The 22,046-nt window shown below is 48.9% G+C and overlaps 1 protein-coding gene and 1 long non-coding RNA gene across 7 annotated transcripts in view; one reads left to right on the top strand and one right to left on the bottom strand.

The window, feature by feature from the left end:
• Positions 1-3,420, top strand: part of FAM110B (family with sequence similarity 110 member B) — a 134,536-nt gene extending 131,116 nt beyond the window's left edge. For all 4 annotated transcript variants that reach the window (XM_013988070.2, XM_001925806.5, XM_021089349.1 and 1 more), the window contains one exon: positions 553-3,420. In XM_013988070.2, the coding sequence (XP_013843524.1) occupies positions 868-1,983 (1,116 nt within the window). In that variant the 5' untranslated portion in view covers positions 553-867 and the 3' untranslated portion in view covers positions 1,984-3,420. The remainder of the gene's footprint in view (positions 1-552) is intronic.
• The window catches only part of LOC102166303, a 73,196-nt gene continuing 66,365 nt past the window's right edge, over positions 15,216-22,046 (bottom strand). For 2 of the 3 annotated variants that reach the window (XR_002343315.1, XR_002343314.1), the window contains exon 5: positions 19,378-20,585. This is a non-coding gene — a long non-coding RNA (uncharacterized LOC102166303). Of the gene's footprint in view, positions 17,982-19,377; positions 20,586-22,046 lie in introns of those variants that run through there. The other variant, XR_298335.3, reaches the window with a different exon arrangement.

Below are 22,046 nucleotides of genomic sequence, written 5' to 3'. Positions count from 1 at the left end.
AAGTAAGATGAACATGTTGACATTTTAAAAATCTTCTCATCTGTACCGCCGTTTCTTGCCCGTCTTTTCAGTTTTTGAAGAGTTAGGTAGAAGTGACATGAGAGATTGATAGCAGGCAATCAGAAGTTTTGCTTCATTGCGAAAGAGGCGTAATAGAATTCCCCAACGCTGCAGCCTGAAGCAGATTCGGGCTTCTTAGGAAGCCAGTGGCTTTTCAAGAACTGGGAACCGGGCTTTGCCAGACCCGCATTTCTACATTCATCTAGTATTTCCTGGGGTTTGATATGAGCAATGCCAACCGGGCGTGATCGGGAGGCGGGTCTCCCCGATGGGGAGGCAGCGGGAGGAGTCGGCGCGTGGGAACCTCGGATCGCGGGGCGCGGGCAGGCGCGGGCGCCGGGCCTCGTGCGGCCGCGGGGATCGCCTCCCTCCCCGGCAGGCGGGCGGCGGGGGCGGCGGGGGCGGCGGGGCGGGGGCGCTCGGCTCCGCTGTTGCTACAGCCGTGATGTCACTCGCCCATCCTAACCCGCGGTTGGTTGTTGTGTGTTTCAGCTCTGCCTGCAGTTGAACACAAAGACCTGGGGGAGACTCCCACATCCTTCGGGGAGGAGAAAGGAGGCGGCGGCAGAGCAGATTAAAGGAACTTGGGGCTTGTGGCCTTCCCGAGCCGGGCCGCCCGCGAGGGCCGAGGGAATTAAAGCCCCGGGCCGTGAGATGAGGCTCTGCTGCCGCCGCCGCCGCCGCTGCTGACACTCAGGTTCCGGACCGTCCGCTGCCCTTTGTGCCGCACGCACATGTGTCTGTTGGGCGCATCCGGAGGCGCGCAGACGAGCATCCACCACGGCCGCCGGGGAGAGAGCGCCCGCCATGCCCACGGAGAGCCTACAGACAGGTAGCATGGTGAAGCCGGTCAGCCCCGCCGGCACCTTCACGTCGGCGGTGCCGCTGCGCATCCTCAACAAGGGGCCCGACTACTTTCGCCGGCAGGCCGAGCCCAACCCCAAGAGACTTAGCGCCGTGGAGCGGCTGGAGGCCGACAAGGCCAAGTATGTCAAGAGCCAGGAGGTCATCAACGCCAAGCAGGAGCCTGTGAAGCCGGCCGTGCTGGCCAAGCCCCCGGTGTGCCCGGCCGCCAAGCGCGCGCTCGGCAGCCCCACGCTCAAGGTGCTGGGCGGTGGCGCCAAGCCCGAGGGCGGCGCGCCGCGCGAGACGCTGAAGCTCGAGATCCTCAAGAACATCCTCAACAGCTCCGAGGGCTCGAGCGCGGGCTCGGCGCACAAGCACGGCGCGCGGAACTGGCCGGCCGCCCGGGCCGACGCGGCCGAGCTGCACCGGCACTCCTTCGCCGAGTCGCTGCGGCTCTGCCCGACGCCCGGCCGCGGCAGCCCGCAGGAGGGCGGCTCGCACGTGGGCCGGCGCCTGCTCGAGCCGGCCGCCGACGCCGTGCTGCACGTGTCGCACAGCTCCTCGGACATCCGCAGGGTGGGCGGCAAGCCCCCGAGGGCCGTGGCCTGCAGCAGCTCGGCCCCGCCGCTGCCCCCCAAGCCCAAGGCCGCCGCCGCCGCCCCCGCGGCGCTCAAGTCGCCCGAGGCCGAGGCGGCAGAGCCGGCCTGCGGGGTCAGCCGAAGACCGTCGCTGCAGCGGTCCAAGTCGGACCTGAGCGACCGGTACTTCCGGGTGGACGCCGACGTGGAGCGCTTCTTCAACTACTGCGGACTGGACCCCGAGGAGCTGGAGAACCTGGGCATGGAGAACTTCGCCAGGGCCAACTCCGACATCATCTCCCTCAACTTCCGCAGCGCCAGCATGATCAGCTCGGACTGCGAACAGTCTCAGGACAGTAACAGTGACCTTAGAAACGATGACAGTGCCAACGACCGGGTGCCCTACGGCATCTCCGCGATCGAGCGGAATGCTCGGATCATCAAGTGGTTGTACAGCATCAAACAAGCTAGAGAGTCACAGAAGGTCTCCCACGTGTAAGAGCGCGCGCGCACGGGGGGAGGGGGGGGTCTCGGTCCGTGCGTCCGCAGTTGTGAAGGTTGTGAGGTCTCCTTGAAGTGCTGTGAGCTTCTCCACTCTCTTTGTGTTGCTTGCTGTGCAATGTCTTGCAAGTTGCATGCCTGCCAACATGGGGACCGACCTGGCGTCCACGGCAACCATCGCTGCAGAGCCTGGCTGAACGCGAGTCATCCACCCCGAGTTCCAGGCCAGATTCTAATTAGGGCTTCGATCTTCAGCAAAACTGTTTACACGAAAACGGTATACAACTTCTTCGATATTTATGTGGTTCTTGTGTTTTTATATCCCGCGCTATTGTGTCTTAATTAAAAGTTTTATCAACTGGCTTTTAAGTGGAGAGTAGCATCTTTTTGAAATAAAAAAAGCCAATTTGCCTACACATGAGATGGAAGCAATGGGAAAATAAGTGGGATCCGCCACCGGTCGGATATAGTGACTGATCCCCAACCTGGCTGGGCCTGCTGACATAGAAAGCAGGGTGCTGGATGTTAGGAATTAGTGTATTGAAGTCCTCTAGCCATTTACTCAAGTAATGGTTGGGGCAACAGTGCCACGTTCGTTTTGTGTCGATTTGGTGTGTAAATTGTTGGTGGTTCTGTGTAATACTGACCCCAAGGAAAGACAATCAGATACAACGGAGGTGATTAAATCAGGAGGTTGGGTGTTTGGGGCGGAGGTATTGATGTTGTTCTGATTTGGGTTGATTCAGAAATTTCTATTATTAATCTTTTGACAGGAATGGGCACCCTAGAGCTGATGCTGAATGTCCATTTTTTTTTTGGGAGGGTGTTGGTCAAGAACCAAATCCACTGAGTTGTCTTCCCACCCCCCCGCCCCCCACCCTTTGCTGTTGTTTTATCTGGGAGGGGAGTGGGGCTTGGGTGGGTTGGAACTTTCTCAAGACATGAATGCCAACGGAAATCCCAGCCATATCAGTAGAGAGCCTCCTGCTAAAAAGCCAATTACCTTTGGTAGCTGAACCATATCTGAGCAGCGTGACTGTCTCCTGCACGTGTGAATCCATCAGGCTGTGGACCTTTGCTTACGGCTGTAGAAACACGACCCTGTGTAGCTTTTCCACCCAGTGGTCCCTAATGCTACCTATCAGCTTCTTCCCTTTTCCCCCATAACCTGTCCTCCAGGTGGTCTAGTTAGCCATACATCAGCTGACAGTCCACGGAGCGGGGAGGTCCACCTGCGTGCGGTGCTTGGCTTCCTTGCTCTTGTAGCCACACTCCGGAGCTCTCTGCAGCACTGCCTTAGACTCCATCAGCTACTAGGACACTTTTTATGGTGTAAATGCTGTAACACTTTGTACATACGTCCATTGTTCCGAAATCTTTAAAACAAAAAAAAAGGAAAAGTTACTCTAATAAATAGCTCTGGTGCAGGCACTAATGATGGTGGTTTCTCTTTGTCCTTTCCTTTGCTCCCTCCACGGAAGCTGAACTTTGAACTGTGAGCCAGAAGCAGATTTTGGGTGGTCTGGAAGAAGCAGCATTTCTTTATTTGCGTCATATCACAATTCTTCTGAACAGCCGTGTCCCTCCTCATACCCAGAGCCACGGTGCCTTTTTCTAAAATAGGATCATCCAGGTTCCTAAAATAGGCTACTGCTTCTTTATTTAGTTCACACTCTGGGCGTTTTTATCTTTTCTTAAACATCAGCATTTTTCACATCTTCCACCACACTCTTCAGTTGTAAATATTTGTGAGTTCTGATAGTGGAGACATACCTTTGAAACATACAGCCTTGTTCTTACCTGTCCAAGTCCAATGTCATTCACATCACATGTGTTCACACACTGGTCCACTCATTCATTCATTCATTCCTCATGTGTTGAGTGATTGCCTTTTTCAGGCCTCCCCATAGACACAGGACTGCTGTGGTCAATGGCACCTGCCTCAAGGAACTTAGATTTTCACTTTTATTTTAATAGAAGTATCATTCCTCTTAGTGGATCTGACTTATTCTATTATTAGGGCATTGAGTATTCACCAGGTATTTATTGAATCAAGTTATTTGAAGAGTAACATTTCTTTAAAAAGATCCACATAACATGTAAAGGTAAAAGAAAGGAGGATTTTAAAAGCAAGTTTCAGAAATAGAAATGATATGATTCCCAACTATTACCGTTGACAAACATTTTCCTTTTGAAAATCAAATTTTGTTCCTTGACTTTCCACAGGTTTTGAATTTTTCTGGTTTTCTGCTTAATTTGTAGCTCAGCTAGCACTCTGCTTTCCAGAAGAAAGCGTTCAGAATACCACTGACTGGGGATGGTACAGGCATGCAAGATAATAGGGTAGAAGTTTTATATTTTTATATACACACACATGATTTCTTCCTTCACCATTTGGATAGAAATGTGGCCATTTAAAATATTCATGGCTTAGCACTTATATATCCATCTCTTGCTGGGTTATTGAAATACTAAAAATAGATGTTATTTTCCTAAGGTAACCAGTTTGGGGGCGGGGGGGGGGAGATGAGCACTTAGCTAATTTAATATCACGCCTATTCAGTTTTAGTTATAGATTCTGTTTGAATCGTCCAACCCTTAAAAAACTCCTTTAATCTGTATTCCAACAGAGCTATAAATCACCCCTTTGTAGTTCGATCTAATCTTCTGCGGCCTTGTTTAAACCACGGACAAATGTGAGGCTTTGGCTTCCTATGGAAGATGGGAGCTCATCATTTTCTTTTTGTTCTTGAAATGAGAGTTTTTATAAAGGACAATTTCAAATGCTTAATATTAAATTCTAAGAGCAAGACAGTTCTCTAATTATGAAGTCCTGTTTGCAAAAGTCTCACTTTTTTAGTTCATGTAAGTAAGTAGTGTGTGTGTGTGTGTGGTGTGTGTGGTGTGAGAGAGAGAGAGAGATGTTGTTTTTATGAGATTGTTGTATAGTTCAGCACACTTATTTCCCCACTCAATGAAGAGTCAAGCAGGATTGCACTAGATTGCCCTACAAACTCGTTTCTTTCTGCAAACCACCTTTTTTCTTTTTTTTTTTTTTTTGGCTTTTTGCTTTTTTAGGGTCACACCCACCACATATGGAGGCTCCCAGGCTAGAGGTCGAATCTGAGCTATAGCTGCCAGCCTATACCACAGCCACAGCAACTTGGGATCCAAGCCACATCTGCGACTTCCACCACAGTTCATGGCAACGCCGGACCCCTGACCCACTGAGCAAGGCCAGGGATCTATCCACATCCTCATGGATACTAGTCAGATTGGTTTCCTGTGAGCCATGACGGGAACTCCCAAACCACCACATTTTAAAACAGTCCTATATCTGTCCCCTCTGCCATTGCCGTAGTTCCGGCTATCATCTTCTCTTAACAGTCCTAGAACTTTCTAACTGGAAGTCCTTCTCCCCCAACTAGCCTCTTCTTACCACTTTTCCTGCCAAAGATACCATTGTCAGTTCTGATTATGTCACTCTTCTATGTGAAAACATCCTCCAGCTTGAATAAGTTAATAGAATAAATCCTAACTTCTTAACAGAGAAAGTCGGGAATTTTCCTTTCGAACCTATGTCCCTTTCAGCCCCCCAACCTAAGCCTCCAGGCTTCGACCCAAGAGAAATTTCCACTGGAGACCCTTTACCACTTTATCAATGATCTACTGTGATGTAATAAATTTCCCTACTACTCATCGACTTAAGACAATATTTATTGTCTCAGCTTCTGTGGATCAGAAATCCTGGAGTGCCTCGACCAGGTGGTTCTGGCTCGGGGTGTCTGGGTAATCTGCCGACAAGATGTCAGCCAGGGCTGCCTCATCCGAAGGCTTGACTGAGGCTGGAAGATCTGCTCCCAAGAGGGCTCTCATTTGGCAAGTGTCTTCACACTGCAGCATCTGGCGTCCCCCAGAGGGGCGACCCTCAAGAGAGCAGGAGAGGAGCCACAGTGCCTTGGGGGATCCAGCATCTAAGTCACACTCGTCCGCCATGCTCAGCTCCTCGGGAGAGGGTCATTAACTGCAGCCCACACTCACGGAGGGGAGAGAGGCCCCACCTTTTAAATTAAGGAGTATCACAGAATCTGTGGGCTTATTTTACTATTAGCACTACTGATGACTTTCAGTAGCTGTTCATTCTGCAAGGAATGCTTTCTTCTTCCTTCCCGACCTCACAACTCAACTATTGGCCGATGAGATTTTTGGACTTTCAGTGTTGCTTTTTTCCCATTAGATGATCATGTTTGTCAGACCGCCATGGGCCCAGCCTTTGCTACACTGTATGGGGGCCTTTGTGCGAATTTTCAGATGGTATGCTTTCCTCAAAACATTTTATTTTCCATTGAGATGGGTCGGGGGGAAACTTGTCCTCATAAATTCACAAATCTCTGATGATTAGGATGTGAACTATGGCCCCCGGGTTGGGCAGCAGCAACATAGAAGGCCAGAGTATATAGTAGGTGTTTAATAAATGTTGACTTGATGTTCTTAACCTATCACATGTTAGTCCTGTACTAGCTACACTATAAATGTTATCACAATGAGCCCAAGGTAGTAATTACTGTCCCATTTTAGAGGTGAAGAACCTCAGTTCCATGGAGAGCAAGCCCCTTAACCAAGATCCCCAAGGAAGAAAGTGACACAATGGGACTTCAACTCAGTTCTGTGATTCCAGTTCTGTGCTCCCTACAGCCTAAATCAAGACGAGGACAGGCAGACCGTGTTAAACTTAAAAACCGAAGTGCCCTTAAATTCATCTTGATAATTGTATCTGCTGCCTGTGTGTACAAGCATGTCTCAAAACAGCCAGATTTTCAACAATTTCACTCTTACCCAAATGGTAGCCAATAAAATGTTTAAAAAGACTTCAGAGGTTCCATCATGAGTAACACACAGCCCACTAAGTTCAAAGAGACAAGGCTGTTAAAACCAACCACAGTTTTTGAGTGTTGAGCATGCCATTTTGAAGCCTCGTGCTTTCCTTTTGGATCAAGGACATTTAGAAGGGCAGTGGAGGACAAGGACTGGCCATGAGTCAACCGTCAGAAAAATGCATTTTGATGATTTGAGGAGTCAGCATCTCTGCCCCCTCCCAGCCTTGGGGAGGTGCCTGGTGTGGTACCCAGAAGACTCCCTGTGGAAGGATAAACAGGTGAAGGGTGGCCAGAAGGATGGCATAGATTCGTCACTCAGAAAAGGCAACTTACCTCATCGAGATTTTGAAATGTCAACCTGCCTTGACCCTTAGCCCTGGAAGATGGTGGAAGGTTCTGCCAACTTCCACTATGCTGTCCAAGGGCTGCCTCTCGAGGGCCCAGAGGCTCAGCGGCCACGTGTCTAGACAAGTCAGCTGCATGGAGGATTTCTAGGGGTTCAGCTCATGCCCTGGCTTTAGGAGAAGCCCAGCAGAAGGAAGGTCCAGAGGGAGAGGGGCCTCGGCAGCCTTTTGGAACTCCTCCTTCCAAGGGTTTCAAACTTCTCCATCTGCCCAAAGTTTGTCTCCACATCTCATCTGTACGATGGGAGGAAATCAGCAGATGTGTGTCCCCTCATCCTCGGGGCTTTGTGACAGCAGCATGAGGTGCGAGGGATGGAAATTCAGAGGGAGCAGAACAGCAGAGGCCAGATGAGGGCCACACAGTCACTGAAGGGCATGTTAGGCACTAGCTGCTCGAGTTTTAACTGTGGGAAGCAATGAAGCCTACAAAAGGATTCTCTTCTGCATGGAAAGAATCTCCAAAAACCGCTGAGGTTGTCGGAAGTTGACAGAATGGAGTGTGGCCAGGTACACACCATGTACAAAGCTAGGATGAGAATGATAATAATGACACAGTCTTTCACTTCTTGGGCATTTCATTTATTTTGCATTCATGAAACAGCTATCAGTATGTCTTAGACGCAGTGTTAAGCCCATTGTCACATTATCTCATGTTATTCTCTCAAGAACATTAGAAATAAATTAGAATCCATTCTGCTGATGAGAGATCTAAGGATTAAACAACTTCTCAAAGGCACACATCCAATAAGTGGGAAAAGGGAAATGCAAACCCAATTAATAAAGTACATCCTAAGTTACAGTCCATGGTGAATTTTTAGCATCTGTTTAGTAGGAGACACTTTTGCTCCTTTGCAGTAAGTTGTATTGCAAAATGCTTCTCAGAAGCTTAAAACACAATTTTGTAACCTGGTTTGTGATTCCTCCATACAAGGAGTGACCTAAACTATTCACCATATTGCAACACATCAGGATGGAATCTTTTGGGTTCTTCTGAGAGAGACATTAGCGATCTATTGTCTTTCCCCAACTTATCGTGCAGAAGAGGAAACAGGTGCAGAGAAATGAGGCATGTTGTAGAGCCATTAACTGACAAGTGGGGCTAGAAGAGAGGAGACTGATGCCCTCTCGCCCTCCCTAAGTACCAGGGTCAGGGAGCAGCACTGGGTACCACTAATTCCATCACACGACTTGACCAGCATAGACCCTTTTATTCCCATGCAGTGTTCCTTGTTGCAAATACAATCAGATGTTTAAAGAAACTTCAATTAGGAGACTTTCTGTTAATATACATTAGCTATTTTTCAATTAACCCTCAGAGATATAAAATACTTCTAAAAGATTAAGAAATTTCTTCAGGGAGGTTATTGGCAACTCTGGAAATGATTACCACTCTTTCAGTTCTCGTAGTGCCTCCCCATCCATAGATGCCCGGTGTTCCTCAAGAGCTGAGCAACCATTTGCCCAGGCCTGATACCTCTGCCTCCCGGATCCCCTGGGACTGATGTTGCCACTGTCTCTGAGACTCATTTCCTTCTCCTTCTGGGCTCCTGAGCAGATTGCAAAGCGTTAAGTGTGGTCAATGAACCATGAGTGGAAGTGACCCTGGTTATCACTGGAAGGAAGCACAAAAAGTCAGTGCCAGATCTGCCACTTCCTCTTCCCCCAAATATGGCAGCCAACAAAACTCCAGACAGCAGAGTTGCCATCAGCATCCTGGATGAGAACAATGCAGAACAGAGCCCTCTGTCCTCAACCCAAGGGATGAACTTTGACCTTGTGAACCTCTGCAAGTTTGAGGATTATGTTTCGTTCTTTTTTTCTGCAGCACAACCTAGCCCATCCAGACTATTGCCTCAGGGGAAAAGCAACCACTACAGACATAACAGTATATACATAAAAGACCACCAGCAGGAGGCAGAATCGAACTGCCAGGCTTAACACTCTACTTCTCAAAGTGTGCCTCAAACATATCTGAATTCCTTGAGGTTCTCAGTACAAAGCAAATTCCTGAGCTCCACGCCAAGGCCAAGAATGTGCTTTTTTAACAAGTGCCCTCCAAAAGATTCTTAGGTTAAAAATTCCAGTCTCTACTTTCATAGATAATTAACCAACTCTCAGTGTTACTAATGAGAAAACTGGTGGAAATGGTACAGTGGCCAGATATTTGAAAATACTTTCGTTACATTTTAGAATCATAGTTACAAACCCTAGCTTTTTGGAGTCTAATTTTCAGAAACAAAAAAATACATTCAGGACTACGTTCCAGCTCTGAAAAACAGACTCTGCCGATTAGAACCTTGTTACAACCTCTCTCCATGTCCCCTGCCTCAACCTGCCTGGCCTCCGTGGTCTTTCACCTGCACCACTGCCATAAGCTCTGAGAGGATGCCCCACTCCCCCTCAGCGTATCCCCGTAAAGAAACCCAAAGGAACCTTTGAAAAATGGATATACGAAGTGCCATTCTGCTGCTTAAACTCTTTCTGTGGTTTTCCGTTGAGGTTATGACAAAATTTAAAATGTGGGTCCTTCGGCCCTCGAGACCCTGGAGGTGTTTCCTCCTGCAGGGAGGAGAACAAAAATACGAGACTGCAGACATGATTTTTATCTTGAGTCCCTTATTTGTCCAAAAGTCATACATGCCCCTCCCCCTCGGGCTCCCCGTTTGTTTGCTCACCCTCACTCCGTGTTGGCGAACATTCACGCTCTTTACACCCCACCCCCAGGTCCAGGACCATGCTGCTCTTTCTCAAAGGCCATTTCCCCCTGCTACTCCGTCTCCACGCTGCTGGCCGGTCATTTTAGGTCTCACTGCACCTGCCGTGTCCCGGACGGCTCTGGCCTCCGCACCTCATAAGCAGATCGCTAATGTTCATCCGCGTCCTTACTGATCTCTTTCCTGGCACTTACCACAGTCAGAAAGTCTCTCATTCATTAAGATTTTGCCTATTGTGGGCGCTTTTTAATCCCCTGTTCCTGTCTCGGGGCCTGGCACAGTGCTCGTGAATAGCATGTGTCTTTGGAAGAATGCATGAATCCCAGCCGCACTCCTCAGCTAATGCCACCTCACCACCACAGAGTCCGTCCCCCTCCACCTCCAGTTTGTCCTTCTGCCCCTTCTGCTGCTGTCACTAACACCGTCATTCTACAAGTGGGAACTGTGGTTGGCAACTAAGAATGTCTTTCCGTAGTTTTTGCTTTTGGAAAATTAACGAACAGCACGTTTAAGGGAAGAGGGGTCCACAATATAGACCTCTCCATATGAAGGGATTTTATGAGCAAAGGCATTAAAAGGAAGATGTCTCCTCACCATCACTGTAATTCAAGGGCAGTGAGAGAGAAGCTCTACTGGCTGTGCTGGGACAGGGAGGGGCAACAGAAATCTAAGGCTACAGACCTGATTTTGAACTTGACTCGCTCATTTGTCCCCAAAGTCAAGGAGCAGCACATGTGCCTTTTCTTTCCAGACATAGGAAAGTTTACCCTTTCCATGAAAATACCTACTCAAGGTGGTGCCACCAAGTATCAACCACCCAAGGCCTCCTGGCCGACTGTCTCCAAGGCACATCCGGCTCAGAAAACACCTGGCATCTTAGCCTTTCCACGTGTGCACACTGACCCCTCAACCATGGGATCTTCATCCTGTACTCTGAAAATCCTGCTCCCTTGGGGGGCGGGGGGGTAGAAAGCAAGGCACGCATGACTGCAATGGCTCCCTCAACTGACTCCAACTGTGGTGGCTCATAATTGAGACCATGTGGAAGTTCAAGTGGGGGAAGGAAAATGGGAGAGAACCCTCGCTGCACCACCTCGAAGAGGCTGTGGTTCTTAGGCTTTGCCTTCATGAGTGCAAGTAAGTTGGAAGCTTTCGAGGGTTTCAAGGCATCCTTAATCTTTTCCGGCTGTTTCTTTTCTTTTGTAATAGATGGAGAAGAGCAGCTAGGTGAGTTATTTATGTGCATCACAAGCTCGGCTTCTGGCAGACAAACCTCCAAATATCTCGGTCACATCCCTTTCTTCTGTTCAGTTCTAGAGAATTTTAAGGACTTGCACTACTGAGCCTCTTATTTTGGTGGAACGTAGCGAAACATTAATTTAGTAGCTTCATGGGCATTGCAGTTATTTCTCCAAAGGCTTCCCTCTTTTCTCCCATTGAATAGACAGCTGCACAGGGTTTAGGAAGGTGGAGCTGCAGGAAATCACTCCACTGGGTCTGGACTAAGGCTGGATGTGTTTTGTCCATATTTCCAATTTCCCAGAGCATCCCAGCATGCACGTATCTGATCTAAAGCCAACCCCCTCCCCTAGGGACACCATGCTCTGAGTTTATGGATTTGCTTCCATCTGCTGAGAATTCTTTGGTTGACAAAAAAACAAAAAAAAAAAAACAAAAAAATCTGTGAATTGAGATTTGGAAAGCATTTCAGGTTCCCAAGATTTTGTGTTCAGCATCAAATTCACCACCTGATGCCTTTTAAATCCAACTTAATAGCTGACATGGGTTTTTGTACTTTCTGCATTTAAATGATTATGCATTCGTGCGTGTGCACAAGCTGGATTTCTCAAAGAATTTATTCCCGACAAGTGTGCTGAGGGTCAAATTACACTACAGTTATTTTTTAAATTAAAATCCTAGGGATTTGGGGGGGAATCTGTTCAGAGGGATTTGAAATCTCACCGCCCAGCAGATCATAAGGCTGATTTCCAGCTGAAAAGGAAATTTAAGGCATCGTCTCTTCTGCAGCACTGACTTGACTGCTCTTAACCCTCATTTATGGGGGATGAATCATTTCTTCATTCAGTTTTAGGGGAAAAAAAAAACCATGAAGAGCAAACACCTTGCCTGTTGAGAGGACAGGCTACAGCTAACGCCGTGGATGTGGTTCTGCTGGATTTTCCTCTTTCAGTCCCTGAGCACATGCCAGCCAGAAGGTCACCTCCCTGAAGATGGGCACTCTTTCCCCGCCACTTTGTCACCATGGCCTCATGAACTGTCTGGTGTGTTGGGCAAGGGGCTTAAAGCTCGTTGGATGGATGTGCAGTAAAGAGAAGCCAGGGCCACTTTAGGAGCCCAGTCTGAGAGGAGATACCAGAAGGGCTTAGCACAGGTTCCCAGCAGCTGTGTCCTGTCCCCTCACTGGGCTCCCCGCACACACGTGCTGTCTGTCCTTGCCTCCGCCTCCCCCCACTTCCTTCCTTGAGTCTCTGTTCTGCACCAGGTGCTGCTCTAGGCTCCAAACCTGGGGCCACAGCAGTGAGCCCACCAGACAGAAGGAATGCCCGCCCGCAAGAAGCACTGGTGCCCTTGACCAAGAAGTTAAATGAGTCAGACACGTAGAATGTTAGACGATGACCCATGCTTAGGAAAAACTATAAGCAAAACAGGGCAGCATGATGGGAAGTGGCCTTACTCGGAGTGTCTTTGGAGCAAAGACTGAAGGAAGTGAGGGAGGAGCCTTGCAGAGATCATGGAAAACCTGGAAGGCGAGCCAGGCTCAGACATAGCAGATCCACCTGTAGACACGGGGCTGTTGACAGATGAAGGAAGATCAGGTAGGGCCCTTTGCTACTTAGTGCTAAGTGTCTACGTAGAAAAATGTTCCAGAAATCAAATGCCACTTAGGGGGAAGCGGGGTTAAACAAACTTAAGCTGGTTTTCTGGGACCTTCATCGGAGCCTTAAATCTCCCAGAGGCGGTTTTAGTGCAAACTGTTTGCTAAGTGTATGTGAGTCCAGAACCACTTTTTGGGCAGCTCTGTTTTGTAGAGATCACAGAAGCAAGCTGAGGAGCAGGAGGGTGGGTGGCAGTGGTGGCTTCACCAGCTGTGTCCCCAGCACATCCTAACCAGTGAAAGACATTCGAACATCCAGAAAAGAGGAGGGTGAAAGGGAACTGCTGTGTCAGGCAACAGAAAGAACAGCATAAAGACGGTACATTTCCCTTAAAAACAGCAAAATAACTTAAGTCCTACTATTCATTACTACCAACTGGCAGTGTTAGCTAGTCCTGTTTTTATGTTGTTTATTAATAGCATTTGTGTAAGAGAAAAGTAAATAATGCAGAATAGTATAATTTCAAATAGACACCTGTTTTCATATCTTTATAATAAAGTAATAATGTATGTGTATAATTTTATATATATATATATATATACATATATATATATATATATATAACATACATTTACTTAAATATAAATCAGGGAGTTCCCATCATGGCTCAGTGGTTAACAAACCCAACTATTATCCAAGAAGACATGGGTTCGATCCCTGGCCTCGCTCAGTGAGTTAAGGATCTGGTGTTGCCGTGAGCTGTGGTGTAGGTCGCAGATGCAGTGTATCTGGTGTTGCTGTGGCTGTGGTGTAGGCCAGCAGTTACAGCTCCATTTTGACCCCTGGGAACCTCCATACACCATGGGTGTGGCCCTAAAAAGACAAAAATGAATACACCAGTATATATATAAACATATATATGAGTACTTAGTATACATACATATGTGTGTAACACATATACACTATATTTACACATATACATCTATAACATACATACCTATGTTAGATGTACGTATATAAGGTACATATGTATACTATAAATATATATAAATATATGTATATATAGTATCATAGACTATGTATGTGTGTGTGTATATGTGTAGGTACATGTATACATATATGCGTGTGTGTGTGTGTGTGTGTGTACGAGCTGGTCCCCCTCCTTGATTCTGAGCTCAGTGGCGAGCTGGAGGAGGAGTTGGCCACCAGCTACACTTGGAGAAGAAAGACAACAGAAACCATCAAAACCATGGAGACCAGCAAACACTGGCAAGGCAGAGTCTCCTAGAGCCAAAAAATCAGTAACCTAGGCTGGAGCAACCACAGGGTCTGGAGCACTCAGCCTCCCGCCTCCGGCCTGTGGCAACATCTCTCCCCCTCTGATGGCTCCTTGGGGGGCCCAGGCCCTCCTTCTCACCCCCCCACCTGGCAGAAGGGCGCAGAGGTGCCCACTCCCTGTTTCTTCTCTTCCTGCCTTGAGCCCTCAGTCAACTGCTCACATTGCTGAGCCTCAGTCTCCTGGTCTGTGAAATGGACACACCGTTACCTCCTCCTAAGCAGGGGCCAGGGTTAAATCTGTCCCCTCTTCCTCCCTGCTGTGCTCCCTCCTTTCACTGTCAGGACAGCAGGGGCCTGATCTTTAGGACTAGATTGGCCACAAGAAAATTCTTTCATTCATTTAAATAAGAATTGCTGCTGCAGGCCAGATGTCTGGACCCCGAGGCCAAGTCCCGCAGGGGAAGTGGAAAGAGCAGGCCTCCCTGTCTGGAGCTCCGCCCGCCTCTCTCCCGCTTTCCGCCCCAATCCTTGAAACCCAAATCAAAGCCCCTCCTCTTTAGAGCTTCCTGTCCAGGTCCCGCCACGCAGGAGTCCTGCTCTTCCTTCTGCAGATGCGTCTGACAATTTTCGGCAGAGGACATGGGCAGTAAGTCACGTCTGGCCCGTGGCACGTCTGCCATTGTTTTCAAATGGGTGTTAGAAATCGTTTAAGTCTTACCTTAGTCTATTTAGCTTTTCCCACTGAGAAGGCCGTGGGAAAACCCTCCCGTGGAAATGTTCACACTGTGGCTTCACCTGGGAAAACCCACTTTGCACACACACTGCCTGGACGTTAACTCTAACTCGAATCTACTTCCTAGGACTTTCTCTTTTGGGTTTATCTATAAAAAATAACCAGTTCAATGGCGTTCCCATCGTGGCGCAGTGGTTAACGAATCCTACTAGGAACCATGAGGTTGCGGGTTCGATCCCTGGCCTTGCTCAGTGGGTTAAGGGTCCGGCGTTGCTGTTAGCTGTGGTGTAGGTCACAGACGAGGCTCGGATCTGGCGTTGCTGTGGCTGTGGCGTAGGCCAGCAGCTACAGCTCCGATTCGACCCCTAGCCTGGGAACCTCCATATGCTGCGGGAGGAGCTCAAAAAAAAACGCAAAAAGACAAAAAACAAACAAACAAACAAACAAAACTGGTTGTAAAAATACCTTTGGTTCCAGTGGGGTGTAGAGATGTGCAGACATGTGTGGTTCATTAAAGACCTAGTTAGACCATCTGGGCTCTGAATTGAACGTGGCCATTCCTTTCATTGTGACGGCTTGCAGTCCAATACCACTTAATTGCTTTAAATTAGGTTTTCCAGGGTGCTACCTTGTTGCAGTAACAGGAACTTCAGTGAGCCTGGCAGGGAGCCGGGGGCACCAAGGTGAGAGAGACGTTTCCCTGAGCACCGTGCACAGTTGTGACTGGACTTTTCAATAGGACTTATTACGACTCTGGAGACATCTACCTTCCCCAGGAGACAGGTATTGACACCTGCTCACAGTGACTCAGCGCTGCTGGGCACTGAACTTGAAGTAGGAAGAGGTAGTGGCTGGAAAACAGCCCAAGAGTGGCAACTGAGTGAAACCACCCCATTGACAGAGGTCGTCTGAGATCCTTGCTGTATACATTCCCCCGCTCCCCAAGTCTAGGAGACCTGGGGGGGGGGCGCAGGACCACCAAACGGGATGAAATGATGTTCTAGATGCTGTTGGAATAAACACTGGAAGCCTTCGAGGTGTTACACCGGAAGGATTTCCTGTGCAAATGCTTTTCTAGATTTTGTGTGTGTGTGTTCATCCTTTTCTTAGAGAAGTTGTAATATGGGGGTTGGGAAGTGTGAAGAGAGGGGACAGGACACTGTATTGTGGGTTTTGTTGGCGCTTCTTACTCTATCTGAGCCAATATTTTAGGCAGGCTGATCTCATTTCCACCCTGAGACCTTGCGGAGAAGATGGATGTTCCAGCAGGTAAGACGCGAGGCTGCCCAGGCAGCGGCAGGCGCCTTGCCAAGGCCGTTCCCTACACACCGGCCAGTGGGATGCCAGCCAAACCATGGCCTTGTCTCACCAGAGAGCACCCGGTGTAAGCAGAGCCCGTTACTCCTCCGCCAACCCTGACCTCCGCCTCTCAAATCAAGACGGCTTGTGGAGTCAGTGGAGGAGGTTCATCCAAGGACTTGGCTGAGGACAGGTGGCGGGCACCTCGCAGGACAGAGGGGGTGTCTGCCCCAAGGGTCAGGTGGTAGAAGGAAGGTACAGAGGCTCCCCCATCAAGAAACTTGGGGGCAGAAGTGGGGGAGGGAGGCAAGTCAGGGCCGCTTCCAGGACGGCAGGTCCAGGCAGGTGAGAGATGGTCTGAGCTGGTGGCTGCTGTCGCTCCAGCCTGCGAGTGCTCAGAGTCAGCTGACCTCTAAGAGCTTGTCTTTCAGAGATGAACACGAAATAGTTCGTCAAGTGGAGATGTCACGGGTTAGGTCACAGCACCCATCGAGTGCCGTCTCCTCAGAGGGGACCCAGGCTGCCCAGCCACCCTCCCCTCACTCCAATCTCTCTCAGAAGAGGGGTGCCTGTGACTCAGGCAGTTACAGGATCCCAACCCTGAGGCCACACACGGCCCAGTCCAAGGTCCCCCAGTGAGAAGTGGGAAAGAGGTCACTGGAAGCCAGTGGGGTTGGGGAGCTTGGGGCTGCTGGGGTCGCACCTACGACTATCCTGCCAGGCCCAGCAGACTTTCAGTCCTGTGTCAAAGTGCAGCCTCCCCGCCTTGCTGCTTTAGTTCCACGGGGGGTTTTGTGGCCTTCAAAAAAGAGTTCTAGCTACTGGCCTGCATGTGGTGTCTCTGAGAGTCTGTTAGTTTAAGGACAGCAGATTCTTACACTGCTGCTTATACCCCTGCTGTCTCTGGAAACTCTGTCCAAACCGAGACTTCCTGGGGCATTAGAGCAGGACCAGGGAAAGGGCTCAGCGGGCTGGATAGACGGCCCGGGCCACGGAACGCCACCCGTGTGCCATCCCACCCCCAAGTCAAGGGCTCCCTCCGCCAGGTGATCTGCCCTCGAAATTAGGGGCCCTTTAAAACATAAACTTGTTTGTTCTTATCATGCAAGTGACACATGGTAGTGATAGAAAAACTGGAGAAAAAAAAGTGATAAGATAAAAAGAAACAAAGGAACATTTCTCCCTAATACTCACTCTACCTGCAGGTAAAGATGTTGCTAATTCTGATCTCTCCCTCCAACCACTTCACACACACAGATGGAGCTGTGTCTTGTTTGTTCACTGTGATAATTCCCATATCTAGTGCTGTGCCTTCCTAATAAGGAGAATCATCCATTCAAATAGTGAGTAAGGAATGGAATGGCACAGCACAGGCAGTGCCCAGGACCCTCCAAGCGCCCGGTGAGAAATCCTGTGTGCAAGGCACCCGGGCATAAATGAGGCTGCTTGCAGCTGGAGATGGAAAGCTAGACCTCCTTGGATGCCAGAGCCCTGCTTCACCATCTTATCTCAGCTGCATCTCACAACGCAGTGTGGGGAAGCCCGGGTGCAGCTCTTCACAGCACTTGGCTTTGGAGTCAGACTTTTGCCTTCAGTCTTGGCTCAGAGACTTACTAGGCTTCTGAGTTTCAATAAATGTCAGATGCAATCACCTCATCACCTGGGTTCTGTTCTCCCAAGATGGCATCTTCTTTCCACCAGAGGATCCAGCTTGGCTGCTCAGTGACTTTCCTAAGCCCTGGTTCCGGGACAGTAAGTGTCCTCCTTGATGTGTGAGCCTGAACCTGGGTCCACAAACCTGAAATGGGATGTGTTTCACTTTGGATCACCCTCATAGTTATAAATTGGGTTCATCTGGGGAAACAGCAAAAGGAGAAGAATGAGAGTGGTTAAGCGTTTTATGTTTTACAACAAGCTATCGTGATAGAGTAAATGAGACATTGATCATTCTTATGTGGTTTTTCAAAGTGTATCTTAGAACCGTTCCAAAAACAGAGCTCCAGAGTGTTTTAAGAAATGCCACCCCTGTGAGGATGCTGCATCTCCCACAGTATCTGATCTGCAGGGTAATCCTCATTTGGATGTGTCAGCTACGGCCAGTTTATCAAAAAGCATATGTCGTCATCGTAACAAGGTCCAGCTGCGACCCTTTCAGAAATACCCAGTCACCTTGCTTTGGGAACATAAAATAATGTTTGTCTGGGGTCGAGTCCCTCTTGCTGTCACACAGATTTACTGTCTAAGAGCATTGGGGGCCCATGCCCATTAAATATGGGGTTTGTCTTGCTCAGACCCAAACAGAGCCTAGGGTGACCCTGCTCTAGGGTGAAAGGGACATGGAACAATTTTCAGGCTTCTATGAAAAGTCTAACTATGATCACCAGCAATGAGAGGCCAGGATAACTCTTCAAATCTTTTTTGTCTTTTGTGTCATAGAGTTGGCAATCAATCATTTGTAGTACGATTTGGAAACTTGCTATGAATGTTGTAAGAGAAACAATTTCCTTCAGAGTCAGGTGTTTGGACAAAAGGACCACAGTATCTTGGATTTGAGATGGGGAGAAAGGAGAAGAGACACCCCACTAGGCGAACTCTTCCAAGCGTAATGAAGAATGAGGCAAAACTCCCAGTGTCCCCCAACAACAGGTCAAAATCCTTCATTCATTCATTCATTTCTTCACTGATCACTCCCTAGTTGAAATATACTTGCCAAAGCCACATCTCTTACCAAAAAAAAATCCTCATTATATAAAAATCTTCTAGAGCTTAGAGACCTAGGTCTTGATTGGCTGAACTAACCAGCAAAATGACACTGCCCCCATCCTGAGAAGGAAAGAGTTTTTGCCTAAATGTCTTCATCACAGGCACTGAAAGAACCCCTCGCGTGTGCGGGCATTATTCTCTGGGATGTCAAGGAAGTTTAAGAGGACGTGATGGGGATGGGGAGATTGTGCATATGTGGATTTGGAAGGTAAGAGCCTGGCCTGATAAGCACATGCCAGGGGTGGGAAATACGGTGCTTGTACGAGGACCACCTGTCCTTCAGTCCAGCTGCCTGCAGGTGTGAATATCAGCAGAGGGCAAAGATGTGGGGAGCGACATAAAACTTCAGGGTTTTGAACTCTGCTTTGTAGTCGTTTAGGATTCTTTAGGAAAGATAATTTTTTATGGCTATTCTTTTTCATATACACTATTTTTTTTTTATCAGAGTATACTTGATTTGGTGTTGTGTCGATTTCTATGGCACAGCTTTTTTTTTTTTTTTTTTTTTTTGACAGAAGGTCCATGCTTTAGGAGCTGTTGTATTTGTGTTTGTTTGTTTAAATGATGCTGGAATGTTTGGAATACCCCCTGTAGCTCCTGGCCACTGGGAGAGCATTGGAGCCCAGATGGTGGCGGCAGAAGTGGCAGCTCTAACTGGAACAGAGCTTGAAGCACAGTGCGTTGGAAGAGTCTCAGAGTATCTTTTCCCATTTAGATGTTTTATTCCCTTTTTAAATACTCTACAGTGAAAACTAAATGTGGCTTTTCATTCGCCAGACAAGATTGTCTCTTTTAAGGGGACCTTGTCACCCGCCTTCATACATACCCCTGGTTCTACGTCAAAACCCTCCCCATCCCACCCCACCCACTTATATCCTACTTGCCCGCATCATCCTCAGTGATGAGACCCCAGATTGGAGGCACAGAATGGGAGGATTGAGAGTGGGGGGGCCTGAACTGGTGAATCTCGGTGGGTCAAGGAGCAACCCACACCCACGGGTGAAGAACTGGGATGTTCAGAGCAAGATGGGGCCTCAGAGGATAAAGGCACATCCAGCTGGTGGCAGAGGAGAGAGGCTCCTCCCAGGGGGGCCCCGTGACACCCCTCCACTGGCTTCTGGAGGCTGGGGGGACCCAGCTGCCTTGCCACCCTGTCCCTAGCAGATAAGCCAGTGGGAGGGGGCAGGGGGGACAGGGATGCATAGAATTGGGCAGCAAGTGAGATGGAGAGGAAGGGTATGGGCTAGAAGTTTGATGAAATCCTCTGCAGGGCCCTAGACAGCGGCTTGGGACCCCAGACACCTGGCTCCCCATCCTACCTGGTTGTTGGAAGGAGCTGAGGCTGACGTGGCAGCTGGGGAGATGCTCAGCTTGTGCAGGAGCTGCTGCAGGATCCAGAAGCAGACAGAAGGCGGACAGCCCGTGAGTAACTCATGCTCAGGCAAAGGCTCTCATCCAGGTTATCAGCAAATTTTATCGACAGTCTGGGGCCTCTGAGGACATACTCCCGTACTTCTAGCACAGGCCAGGCTCTTTTCCTGGCTATCACCATCCCTTGCTGGAAGGTGTCTGGGCCTGAAGCATTCTCAGAAGTCCCCCTACTGCCACCAGAGATGTCTGTGGAGTTGGTCCCAGAGTGGACTCAGGAACCCACATCTGCAGCAGCTTCTGTTGTGTTTTCCTAGGAAAACCAGGCTGTGGAGAAAAGCAGGGACAAGTTATCTGAGAGAAGACCCTTGACAAGATAAACGCTGGCTTTGTGCATTGGCTTCTGAGCACCTGGAAGGATCTCAGAAGAACAGGTCTGCCTCGCTGCATACTTTATTTGCAAGGACGTCAGGAGGAAATGCACACAATGCCCAGCAGCCCTATTGAAAGGGGAAAGCGGGAGCCGTCCAGGAACGGGTGCTGGTCTACAGAATGATTGTTGCTGCTGCACAAAGAAATACATAGGGAAATATTGAGCCAGTGTTCAGAAACATTCACAGTGACTTGATGCGGCTGCAGTGTTCAAGCAGCGGATCAGGAGATCTGTCTCCCTGGACAGATAAAACCACGGTCTGCAACAAACTGGAAATGAAAGCAACAACAATGCATACAAACAGAATGCCAAAAGAGACCCTTCACGGCAGCCAGCTTTAACAGCGGGGCTGTGGAGAGCACAGTGGGCAGGAGACTGGACTTCAGCGCTTATCATCAACTGCACTGAGTGCCCGCTGTGGGGCAGCAGCCAAGGGAGGAGGATCCATATTGTCCTCAAGGGGTTCACGGTGTGGTTGGGAAAGTAGACAGGCCAGCGACACCTGTAACCCAAGTGGACAGATGCTAGGATGGTGCTTACTCTAGTTCGCAGCCCAGCACCTCCAAAGCAAGAATGCTCTTCTTGGCCCCGGGATGCCTGGGGGGTGATGATGGCAGTGTCCATTTATTGAGCACTTACATTCTGCCATACCCTAAATTTAAAACTTTACATGCGGGACTTATTTATCCCCACAAGGACCCTCTGGGATGGGTACCTTATTGTCAGTTTCAATTGACAGACGTGGACCTTGGGGCTCAGAGAGGATTAAAATTGTTATTCAGGATCATAGATTTCATAAATAGAACAACCAGAATTCACTGATCCCCTGGCTTCAGGGCTCAAATCCTTAACCCTACCTCCACTGCCTTTAATTGATCCGTTGTCCTTACCTATTTACTGAGGGGAAAAGACTAGGAATTTCTGGAAGATGTTGCCTCTTTAGCAGATTACAAACGGTTGGCTCAGGAGTTCCCGCTGTGGCGCAACAGGATCAGCAATGTCTTGGGAGCACTGGGACACAGATTCAATTCCCTGCCTGGCGTAGAGTGTCAAGGATCCGGCGTTTGCCACAGCTGTGGCTTAGGTCGCAACTGCAGCTCAGATCTGATCCCTGGTCTGAGAACTTCATGTGCTGCCAGGCGGCCAAAAAAGAGAAAAAAAAAAAAAGGTTGGGAAATATAGTAGGTTCTGTGATAGAGCAGATGATCATTCATTCCCTTGCCCCACACCCAGACTCCAAGGAAGGCGTGTACATCCCCAAGCCATTGATGGTGAGCGTGGCTCTGACTTGTTTGGCCGATGGAATGTGCCAGCATGCCAGGTCTGACTGCAAGAGCATCACAGGTCTCCTCCTG

Source organism: Sus scrofa, chromosome 4, assembly GCF_000003025.6.
Source record: "Sus scrofa isolate TJ Tabasco breed Duroc chromosome 4, Sscrofa11.1, whole genome shotgun sequence".
NCBI lineage: Eukaryota > Metazoa > Chordata > Mammalia > Artiodactyla > Suidae > Sus > Sus scrofa.
This window is presented reverse-complemented; position numbering and strand designations above follow the sequence as displayed.